This window comes from Xyrauchen texanus, chromosome 23 (assembly GCF_025860055.1).
Source record: "Xyrauchen texanus isolate HMW12.3.18 chromosome 23, RBS_HiC_50CHRs, whole genome shotgun sequence".
Classification (NCBI taxonomy): domain Eukaryota; kingdom Metazoa; phylum Chordata; class Actinopteri; order Cypriniformes; family Catostomidae; genus Xyrauchen; species Xyrauchen texanus.
In genome coordinates, this window is record NC_068298.1 from 35635491 (window position 1) to 35647835 (window position 12345).

General features: G+C 38.8%; 1 protein-coding gene across 1 annotated transcript in view; it reads left to right on the forward strand.

Annotated features, from left to right (window-relative positions):
* The window catches only part of LOC127617034 (TBC1 domain family member 2A-like), a 33062-nt gene continuing 20717 nt past the window's right edge, over window positions 1-12345 (forward strand). Inside the window, exons 1-3 of the mRNA XM_052088898.1 lie at window positions 1-230; window positions 2431-2885; window positions 4168-4315. Of these exons, the coding sequence (XP_051944858.1) occupies window positions 2439-2885; window positions 4168-4315 (595 nt within the window). The 5' untranslated portion in view covers window positions 1-230; window positions 2431-2438. The remainder of the gene's footprint in view (window positions 231-2430; window positions 2886-4167; window positions 4316-12345) is intronic.

Sequence of the window (12345 nt, forward strand, 5' to 3'; positions counted from 1 at the left end):
AAGCCCATGCATTCTCTGGCACACCTCCCTAAAGACTTGCCGCAGCCCTACCCGTGATTACGTATTTATTTATTTTCCTGGTTTTCTTAATGTTTGGGAGCGCTGAGAAAAATATGCGTCACTGATCAAGGAAGCGTTTCAGTCTCAGATGATTAGATCTGCAGTTTTGTGTGAGGCGCGCCCTGAACACATGGAGTGAAGAATATATGAGCGCTTTTTAAAGACTGAAGGTATGCGATCAAAATCAATACATGTTTGCGTAAACAATTTGTTTTCTTTGTCACTACTGACAGTGCAAACAATGCGTGAGTCTTTCTACTGCTTTAACAAGAACGACTGACAATACAAACAAGACTTTACTTATTATATGACAGGTTGGGTTCATTTTTATTAATAGTTTTCATTAACAACATTAAATATTATGATGTAATGCTTAACAGATCATTACTGTTATGTAGCTGCTATTCACATTAAAAATATATGTGAAATTTCAATTTCATGAGTTTTTTATTTAAAAATATTTTTTTGTGTGTGTGAATTTCTTTATGCAAACTTATATGCGGTTTAAGGGATAGTTCACCTAAAAAGGAACCATTATCTCATGAATCATTTACTCACCCTCAGGCAATCCCAGATGTGTATGACTTTCTTCAGCAGAACACAAATGAAGATTTTTAGAAGAATATTTCAGCTCTGTAGGTCCATACAATGCAAGTGGATGGTCACCAAAACTTAGAAGCTCAAAAAAGCACATAAAGGCAGCTTAAAAGTAATCCATAAGACTCTAGTTTTAATTCATATCCTCAGAAGCGAAGTGTATATAATGCAATTTGATGTAGACTGCATCATTCAGTGTGTTACTGCTTTTTATTCATGTAACCTAGAAAGGTTAAGAGAGTGACTAATCACAATTTTTCTGTACACAAAAGATGAAAAAATTATTATTATATTTTATTATTATAAATTAACATTTGCATTTAATTTTTTTTTTAAAGCACAACATGCAAAGCTTTTATCCATCTATTTCTATTCCAACAAGGAATACAGCAGCATAAGCAGCAATTCATCCTAAAGAGAAATGATGCATGTGAGGTGCCACAATGATATAACAAATGTTTCAGAATTGCTTATAAAAGTGCTGGATATAACAGAGATGAATGACATAGTGAGAATAGTTTTTATAAGAGTGTATTATCAGATTCAAGAGTCAACCTTGATCTGATGAAGAATGTATGTCAAACCATGACACATTTTAAAAATGTTTTATCAGGTAACCTAAAAAATGTGCTTTGTGTGGAAAGATATAAATAAACTGGTTTAATTAAAAAATACATTTTTGGCCTGAATTAACCTGACTTAATTAGGCTAACAAAATTCATTTGTTTTAGTTAGATAAAATTGAAATGAAGTCTTATCCCCCTGAGACCCCTGTGTGAATGCTGTGTGCATTTTCCATTTCTATTTGTAACTAGTAGTACCTAATAATCAAACACAATATAAATCAATAAATTATAGAGCAAACAGTTTTCCTCAAAATAGATGTCCACATATGTGGACAGAAGGACTAAGTTGTGAAATTGTAAATAATATCAAGCTATAGAAAGTCAAATAGTTTATTATGTGTCCAGGATTGTTGATTATTCATGTTTTTGGGAAATTAAATACATTACAGCTGATTTTCTGTAAAGCTGAATCATTATTTTGTTTCAAAGTAATGGCGCGCATCATCAAATCACTGCCAAACATGTTAAAATAAAATTCTGCATTATAAAATTCTGAATCTATGTTTTGATTATCATTGTCCATGTCTGCCAACCATGTTGAGTGATCCAAACATCATCTGCAGCCTCAAACTGAAATTTTGGTCAGATTTTAGGAGTGAATGCACTTAGCTGCATAGAGAGATATAGGATGCACCCTTGCTCCCTATTTAGTGAATGACTTAACTTCAAGTGTGCTGTCTGTCTGCACTGGTCTCAGAACAGTTCGAAATGCATATAAACTCCATATAAAGCCTCTGAAAGCAACATTTTCTGCTTCTGCATGAATACATTAATTCTCAGTGTGAAAATGCACAGTAAGGAATGCATTTACTAATGTTAATGAATGGAACTGTATTGTACAGTGATAACAAAATAAAACAATAACACAATTTATATTAAAATGAATCGAAATGACCCACAGATGGTTAAGTTAAGGGCTGGAAATACATGAAGCCAATGGAAATGTGTCTCTTTCAGTAAGCTTCAATAAAACATAAATGTAGATATTCATTTTTGTATTTCTATTTGAATAGTTTCTGGACATCCGAAACATTGAAAATGTTCCAGAATTTTTTTTACAGTGCCTTCCTGTTCAATGTTCTGTGCACATTGAATCCAGTCATAACTTCTCCAAAATGATCATAAGAGTGTATTTTCTTTTGTTTAGAAAGCCAAATGGAGAACGAGGGAAGCCCCAGCACTCGTTCATCTCCTCTTTTACCTCCACCAGACATACACATATCTCCTGCAGATGTGTGTGTGTGCTCTGAGGAGACCCAACAGCAGGCTTTGGTCCAGTCAGATGGGGTTCAATTTAAGGTGGACACACAGATCTGCACTGCTCAGCTAGATGGCACCACCATCACCCCCAAAGTTTTCCCACCTCCCTCCAACACTAAACTGTGTGGCTACCTCAGCAAGCAGGGAGGACCTCTCAAATCCTGGAAGTCCCGCTGGTTCACTTATGAAGAAAAGAGCTGTCAGCTGTTTTACTACCGCATGGCACATGATATCAATCCACTCGGTAAGGTAGATCTGTCTCGGGCCACGTACAGTTACCCACTGCAGGGAGAGGAGGGGACTTTCCATGTAATAACACCAGAGCGCACTGTCATTCTCAAGGTAATGCTATTATGTGATTTCAGAAAACTAGATGGCAGAGATTGCCTGCAGCAGGAATGGAGATTGTGTGTTGGTTCAAAATGAATGAGAACTACACTGTAAGAAGTGATTACCCTAACAATTTTTACCTGACTTAAAGGGATAGTTCACCCAAAAATGTAAAATTCTCTCATCATTTACACCATCTCAGATGTGTATGATTTTCTTGCTTCTGCTGAACACAAATTAAGATTTTTAGAAGAATATCTCAGCTCCATAGGTCCATACAATGCAAGTGAACAGGGTCCAAATCTTTGAAGCTCAAAACATCACATAAAGGCAGCATAAAAGTAATCCATACAACTCCAGTGGTTAAATCAATGTCTTCAGAAGCAATGTTATAGATGTGTGTGAGCAATTTATCAATATGTAGTACTTTTACTATCAATCTCCACTTTCACTTCCACATTGTTCTTATTTTGTTTTTAGCGATTCACAATCTTCATGCATATCGCCACCTACTGGGCAGGGAGGAGAATTTATAGTAAAAAAAGGACATAAATATTGATCTGTTTCTCATCCACACCTATCATATCACTTCAGAAGGCATGGATTAAACCACTGTTTATGCTACCTTGGTGTGCTTTTTGGAGCTTCAAAGTTTTGGTCATCTTTCACTTGCATTGTATGGAGCTACAGAGATTGTATTAAGATAACAGCCTGGGAATTTCCAGAAAACAGTTATGGTACTGCACCAAACGAAACAGAAAGCAACAGAAGAAAGTCTTTGCTTTATGATTTATGACATTAATGACATTAATGTTGAATTTCAAAAACAAGCTTCAAAGTTAAAAAAGGGCAACATGCAAAAGACAGATTCAGAAAGCCTTAAAAGCCTAATTCCACATCCTTTTCTGTCTTTTTCTCTTTCCTGATCCCGTGCCTCCATAATCTTGTGGTTATCAGTGAGATCAGACAAGCCGATCTGTGTGGTCAAGGCCATCAGGCATTTGTATATGGGCACATTTATCACATGACTGCACTTGAGCCCAATACTTGAGATTCAACAGTGCAAAAATTAGGTCAAGTGAGAAGAGGCAGTTGCTTTGTCAGATTTTAATAAAGTACTGTGAAAATGCCCATAATGAAAGACTAGATCCTGCACTTTTATGGATTTTAGAGTTTGAGTTTGTCACTTACCTTGAAGTATGAATGGTGATGCATTACTATAATAACAGTCGAGACAACAAATGTGTCTTGTGGTGCATTAAAATGCTTCAAAACATCATAATTTTGTTTGCAGGCCGCTAACCGTGATGCCCAAATGTACTGGCTGCAGCAGCTGCAGTTGAAACGGGTGTTATACAGGGACCAGCATGCTGGACATCAATCCCTGCCAAGAGCAGAAAACCAAACACTAGACAGCACACCATCAACAAACAACAGCACTGGTAATATACTAGTAAACACAAAGTAAAAGTTCAACATATCAAGTCACTGCTAAAGGACTGTTTCAAAATGCTTGGAATCTGTCAGGGACTGAAAACGTACAATGTTACGAACAATTGCACCTGTTCAATTGTTCCAGAGTGGAAATGTTGATAATAAATGTTGGGAATTGTTTTTTTATTATTATTACATTTATTTCCAAAAAATTTTTTTCATGACACCAAAGTCTAAATGTTTTATCACAGTAAATTTTCTGAATTATACCACTTACAGTTGCCCTTTTTAGTTGAATGTGATAAGCATGTGCTTTGATTCTTAGCCCTGCGTGCTGTCATTTAAAAAAAAGAAAATACAAAATTTTAAACAAAAAACATTATTAACCAATTATGTTTTGTAATTATGTAATTGTTCTAACCAGTTACCATTTGTATTTTAAAAAAATAAAAATGGCGGAGAATGCCTAAATGGAACAAAATTACTGTATCTGAACATTGAACAGAATGGCTTCAGAGTTTATCGATAGTCCAGCCAAATGAGGACTATAACATTTTATAAGACTGTTTTCTCTGAATCTGTGCATAGTTGAGCAAATCCATCTTACACAGGACAGATCATTGTCGAAATGGCCCAGATTTGCCCTTTGCAGGTGTGAGTTATTAACCTTTAGATTATAAACTCTTTATAATATATTCCTTATTTTAAGGTGGTAATCTGGGTGTATTATTCTTTAAGCCCGAAACAATCAGGAAATTGTATGCCTATATCTGCTTTTAAAACAAATATCTCAAAATAGAGGCCATTGTTACTTTATGATTTCTACCCATGGCTAAACTATAGGCGTGGAGCATTTGTAAAGGGCAGAGAGAAAGAGTGTTGGGAAATGCCCAAGGGTACAGGAAGGAACAGAGGAAATTATGAGAAATGTTTAGTTAGCCATGATGTATAAACTGTTGCAAACCCTCAGTCTGATATGTTATTACAGATAGCTCACCAGGACTCACTCTTACTTAAAGTCTCCAACTACTTGTGTGTGTAGATTCCTAGTGGATTTACACTCATTCTTTTATTTGTTGCAGCAGGAGGGTGTGTAGCCAGAAAATGGATAGTCTGATGATTATCTACAAAACAGAAATGAATGTTTAGCAATTATGGAAAATCCAAATTGGGATGGATGTGATGTAAGTTGTTCGTCAAGGAGAAGCTGCTGTAATAAAAATGTGTCTAATTTGTGGCCCATATTAGACACGCAGCATTTAGAGTAACAAACAATCTGGGGTTTGAAGTGAACATTGACTGAATATTGCGCTCAGTCACAAAGTTGAGTTCAGTTTCCATGCGCAGAGGAGGTATTAAAATGCCTATACAAACAGTGGCTTGAGAAGTCAATGTATCATTTTTTTGTTATTTCTATATCATTGAACATAAGCCTATCACTGACCTTCAGTTCACCGGCATCTATTTTACAGTTGAATAAGTCTATTTGTCCATGCTAGACAGAAGAGGTGTTCTCACAGGATGCATTCTTGCCGTTCTGTCTGTACAGTCCTGTCGCACAGACTCGCTCTCGTGTCTCTCTGTGGATGTTTCGCAGATTTCCAATGACTCTTTATCCATAAACGTTATGTTTTAGGATGCTGTGTCATGCCAAATGTAGTTTGAAATAAAAAAAGCGTCTCGAGACCCTTGCCGCTGCTCCAACCAGCTGACTTTTATCAGCTGCCAGATTATTGTCTGTATAGCTGCACATTGCCTGTATAGCTGGAGCTGCGCTTACTGCCACCTGCTAAAGAAACTTGCCAATACATTCCTTGTTACAGTGGCGTGATTTATGGAGTACATGATTTTATATGCATTATTTTTATATTATTAATCACATGATAAATCAATAGCCTTATTTATGACATTTCTAACTATTTGAATTGACATTATTGTACAGAGTATAATACACTTTATTAGACTAATGAAGTTGTCCTGAAATTGAAATTGTCATTATTCACTCCTGATCACTGCTGGTCATTTGGTAGTAGATTTCAAACAATTCAAAGATGCTAATTATATTTCATGTCCTCTGCATGCAAGTAATTGGCTTGACTCATTAATATTGAAAATTCTTCTCTGTCTCTTCTAAGATGCATAATTGCATCTTTTCCAGGAAACCAAGTAGGGCTGGGCTTATGGAAACCAAGAGTGCTAAAAGCACTTTCATGCCTTTTAAACAGAAGACATCCGCTTCCAACCGCCAATACTGGTAATCAGGTGTTTGGACACAGCTGCTGGATCACACAGTCAAATACAGGAAATGAGAAAGTCCATTTTTGAGCTTCTGAGAGTAACTTCTGTATAAAATCTTAAATACTGCACCATGTGAAAAACCTAAAATCACCTAAAATTAGGCTATATTTAGAGACAGAATATCTCCAAGTTTAAGTTTTACTCTGTGGTGGTTTGTGTTTAGCATACATGGCTTTTAAGCAGCACCTTATTATAAGAGATTTGCCATCATTAACAGAAAACAGGGTGGAACAGAACAGAATGTGATGGAATAATGTCTGAACAGAATTGAATAGAAATGAGCGGGACAAACTTGATTTTTCCAGTAATTTTCCCCCCACTATTTTTACATGCCATTATCTACTGAGGGATAAGGAGGATAGGGAGAGTTTTTTTCTGAAATAGTGACATACAGTATACATCCTTTTAAGGACAGAATATCACAAGTGTACTTTTATGTTGTAGACACATCCCACAGGATGGGCACGTTCACTGTCCTTCATGCCTGGGCAGCGCCGTGCTGAAGCAGCATTCGTGGATGCTGCAGCGTCTACATCCTAACATGCACCCCCATTGTTCTTCTGCATGGAGGCTCAGACATTGAGCGTGGATATTTGAGGAAGCTTTGCGAGCTTCCTGCTCTCAATCTACAGCGTTTACAGCCGTGGAATATGCCCACGGGAATCTCAGTCCCTCTGTTGAGATGGACGGTTAGATTTTGTTTGGCATATCCCCAGACAATGTGTGGTGTCCATCATGGCGTGGAAGGCAGGGCATGGAACAGTTCAGCAGAACTGTTACGCATTCTCTCCAAGGAACGGAGAAGATGCGCCCTGGAGTAAGGATCCATTCTCACTGAGAATTAATGACGAACTTTCCAAAATGTGACGTGCGCCCTACTCGGCACGCATGCATGTTTCTGGAGTGAACATATCTACAGCGCTCCAGCGTTTGGTGCCATTCTCACCAAGAATATATGATGAACTCTCCAAAATATGGTATGGGCTGTACTCTGCTTGCAGTCATGTTTCAGGAGTGAACATCTCTACTGTGCCTTGGCGTATGTTGTCATTCTCACCAAGAATGTGTGACGAACTCCCCAAAATGTGGTGTGCACCCTACTCAACTCACACGCAGGTTTCAAGAGTGAATGCCTCTACCGCACTGAACCACATGGAAACAAGGTATGGATTCCTGACACTGTGGTGTCGCAACCAAGCTTGTTAGGAGACGCAAAAATGTTTTATCCAAAAAACTGCTAAGCATCAAAGAAGCACTCACAGTCTATGAAACATTTTCTGCCTATTTGTGCTGCAGCCGCTGAACAGCCACTTCTCTAACGTTTTCCATCAGGGCCACACCCTGCCAAAACTTATGCTCCTCTTGCTTCAGCACGTCAAGCGGCACCAAGCTGGTAGTGAGACTACAGCACCTATATCCGTGAGGCAAATCATCGTGGCCAGGCTCACAGCACAGTGGGGAAAACACCCAGGTCAGCCGATGCTCTCATAACTCATAATGTCAGATCGGCAAAAAACGGAACCAGAGCCCTAAACTACAGCCCAGGAGGCTCGGTTCATGTCTGTTCTAGCCACAACCATTGCCAGGAGAGATTTAATTTCATGTGCAAACTTGAAAATAAAATGTATGCATATCGAAGCTGTTGCCCAGAGATGTGGTTACATACTCGAAAAAAAGAGTACTTTTTTTCCTCCACACTCTGCCCCAATCCCACACACTCTCAGCCAGAACTCCATTACCAGGCATTTCCAGGTGGGAACCGTGATATACGATAACACAGTTCAATGCATGAAGTGGGCGCCTCGCTTTAACGGCATTGCATGCTCCACGATTGAATTCAGGACACGCTTATACTGTGTTCAGATGTGAAGCACCTCTTTGTGGCCTTTTGCTGCTGTTACTTTCTTATTCCAAAGAAAGATGGCAGACATTGGCCGAACGCTGGCTTTAGTTGACTGAATCGGGCCCTAATCAGGTTTCCTTTCAAAAAAACTAGGTGGAGATACATTTTCTCATGCTAAATTTAGCGCATTAAGGAGCTCAGGGTGGCAAGCACAAAAACTTTTTTGCTCACACATCTGTACCAACTGAGGTTGAGAGTCAACTCGAGGAAGAGTTCTCTCGCACAATGTGTGCACGTCTGCTGACGCACTTGGGATGATTGCCGCCTCAGCTGCTGCCACACCACTGGGCTCACTGCACATGACACACTTTCTATATAGGTCGGTGCGAGAGTATTACACAAAATGACATCAGCATCTTCTAACGACACACCGCTGTTCAGCTGCACTGTTTAATTGAAAGAATGCACTTGTTCGAATGACCAAACACAGTATGATCCCACAAAAAAGCCCAGTAGGGCTAAAATGGCAAAGAAAATGCCTAAAATAATTGCCAGTATTTCTGGCCCCAAAATCATTCAGACCAGAACTCCAGTATAAAGAAGTGTGATTCAAACGAAGACACGTAAGTTGTGACATATATAAAATACACCAGAAAGGAGGTCAGTGGCGTCCAAAGTTGAATCTGACGCATTATTTTCCCTTGCGGTATCAAAACACCTTAAATGGTCCAGGCAGTTCAAACTTTTCCTCTGATATATTCTTTGAGCTTATCTGCTCACGCATCAAGGCATTCTCCCATGATTCAGGTTCCACCGGATTCGGATGCCATAAATCACAAATGACAAAACACAAGTGTGCATTTCTCTCCTATTATCTAATTCATCAAGTGCCACAAAAATGGTCTTGTCATAAAACTTCACCAGAAGCAAGACATGCTGGCTTTCTCTCCCTATCTGTGTGGGATTTGTCCCTGGTGCTGAAAGAACCATTTGGCCTCAATATCCCATGGGAAACGTCCATGATGCTGGAATCACTATTGATAATTCCATCTGAATGGATAAAGTAGTTTGAACGTGCTCTTGTAAACACTGCCCTGATACTTATTCTGGCTTCAGGTAATGTGGGAGATTTATAAGCTCTATCAATGACCATGAAGTTAATGCAAAGCCATTTTTTCACTGAAGTAGCTGCCCCATGAAACAAATTTTGTATTCTCCCCGTCAGACTAGATACAATATGAATGTCTATGAAGGTGTCGCTCTTAAACCACATAGAAGGTTGCTATTCCGATCTATAAAACACCTCTTCCTGGGTTATTGAGCACAATAGCAGCTTTTACCATCTGTGAAAATAACCTTTTTGTATACTAACCTATAGGGCTAGTTGAACCTACATGAAAGGGTGTTCCCACTTAGTATAGCCTGTTGTTAGCAGTTGATCCAACTTCAAGTTGGTTGTGTGGTTGGACTATCCACTTGGTGAGTCTTTTCAGACCGGTTGAATGAATGAATTAATTAATGAATGAACAAACAAATTAATGAATGATGCATTTACAGTTGAAGTCAGACGTTTACAAACACTTAGTTTGAAAGTCATTAAAACTCATTTTTTAACCACTCCACAGATTTAATATTAGCAAATATTGAGCATGACATAAGTAATTCTTCCAACAATTGTTTACAGACCATAGACTGTAAAAAAAGATGGACGATGCACCATCGCTCTTTTCCATTGGTGAGAACTGAAGCCGCCAGTGTCCCGATATGGTGCTGACATCTTGGGACTTGAGTCTGCGCAGTTGTGATTTCGGGACCAGATCTGCGCAGTAGTGAGCAGGAAGTAAAGACGCAAAATCAAGGCCCCGCCCGCACTCTCGCTGAATCAATCGCAAGCACACGCCCCTGCACTTTTGACTTATGATGGTGTGAAATAATTAATTATAGAAATTTAGATATTAAATTTAAAGCTCTAATCTCCTCAGTCCTCTGAAGATCCCGAAAAAATGTCAGTTGGTGCTTCAGTGACTACTTCGCTCAGAGAACCTGTCAATCACAGCTGTCAATCATGATGTCACAGCACCGTTTTTATAGCATCAAATAACTAAATATAAACAAACTTATTTTGAAAACAAACACTTGAAATTAAATCAACGTGATAGAAACTACAGTAAATGACAGAAACTGTCTTTGGAAAAAAGATATGTGAAGTGTAATTTAATTGTTTAGTTGGTTTCACGTCCCGTTGAATAACATGGGGAGGCGATCGAGACGTTTTGGCTTCACTTTTGAGGGCTTGTGCGGCACACTTGTTACAGACAGATTGTTTCACTTTTAATTGACTACATCACAATTCTAGTGGGTCAGAAGTTTACATACATAAAGTTAACTGTGCCTTTAAGCAGCTTGGAAAATTCCAGAAATTGATGTCAAGCCTTTCAGGAGTACTGAATTGGAGGTGTACATGTGGATGTATTTTAAGGCCTACATTCAAACTCAGTGCCTTTTTGCTTGACATCATGTGAAAATCAAATTAAATCAGCCTCAGAAAACAAATTGTGGACCTCCAAAATTCTGGTTAATCTTTGAGAGCAATTTCCAAATGCCTGAAGGTACCACGTTCATCTGTACAAACTATAGTAGGCAAGTATAAACACCATGGGACCACGCAGCCATCATACTGCTCAAGAAGGAGACGCATTAAGGAGACGCATTATGAGATGAACATAATTTGGTGCAGAAAGTGCAAATCAGTCCCAGAACAGCAGCAAAGGACCATGTGAAGATGCTTAATGGAACAGGTAGACAAGTATCTATATCCACAGTAAAAATGTGTCCTATATTGACATAACCTGAATGACTGCTCTGCAAGGAAAAAGTAAATGCTCCAAAACCGCCATAAAAAAGCCAGACTGCAGTTTGCAGATGCAGATTTGGCCATAATAACCATTGTTATGTTTGGAGGAAAAAGGGTGAGGCTTGCAAGCCGAAGAACACCATCTCAGCCGTGAAGCATGGGGATGCCAGCATCATGTTGTGAGGGTGCTTTGCTGCAGGAGGGACTGGTGCACTTCACAAAATAGATGGCATCATGAGGAAGGAAAATGATGTGGATATATTGAAGCAACATCTCAAGACATCAACCAGGAAATTAAAGCTCGGCTGCAAATGGACAATGACCCCAAGCATACCTCCAAATTTGTGGGAAAATGGCTTAAGGACAACAAAGTCAAGGTATTGGTGTAGCCATCACAAAGCACTGACCTCAATCTGATTTGTGGGCAGAACTAAAAAAAGCATGTGCGAGCAAGGAGGCTCAGTTACACCAGTTCTGTCTGGAGGAATGGGCCAAAATTCCAGCAACTTATTGTGAGAAGTTTGTGGAAGGCTATCCAAAAAGTTTGACCCAAGTAAAACAATTTAAAGGCAATGCTACCGAATATTAACAAATTGTATGTAAACTTCTGAACCACTGCGAATGTGATGAAAGTAATACAAGCTGAAATATATAATTCTCTCTATTATTATTCTGACATTTCAGATTCTTAAAATAAAGTAGTGATCCTAACTGACTTAAGACAGGGAATGTTTTCTACGATTAAATGTCAGGAATTGTCAGAAAAATGTCAGAAAACTGAGTTTAAATATAATTGGTTATGATGTATGTAAACTTCTGATTTCAACTGTATATAAAGCTTTTCTGATACTACACACAAAGCACTTTAAACAGGGGACTCTCTTCAACCACCACCAGTGTGCAGCATCCACCTGGATGATGCGACGGCAGCCAGAGTGCGCCAGTACACTTACCACACACCAGCTATTGGTGGAGAGGAGAGAGTAGACTGATACAGCCAATTAATGGATCAGGGTTATTAGGAGGCCATGATGGCCATGATG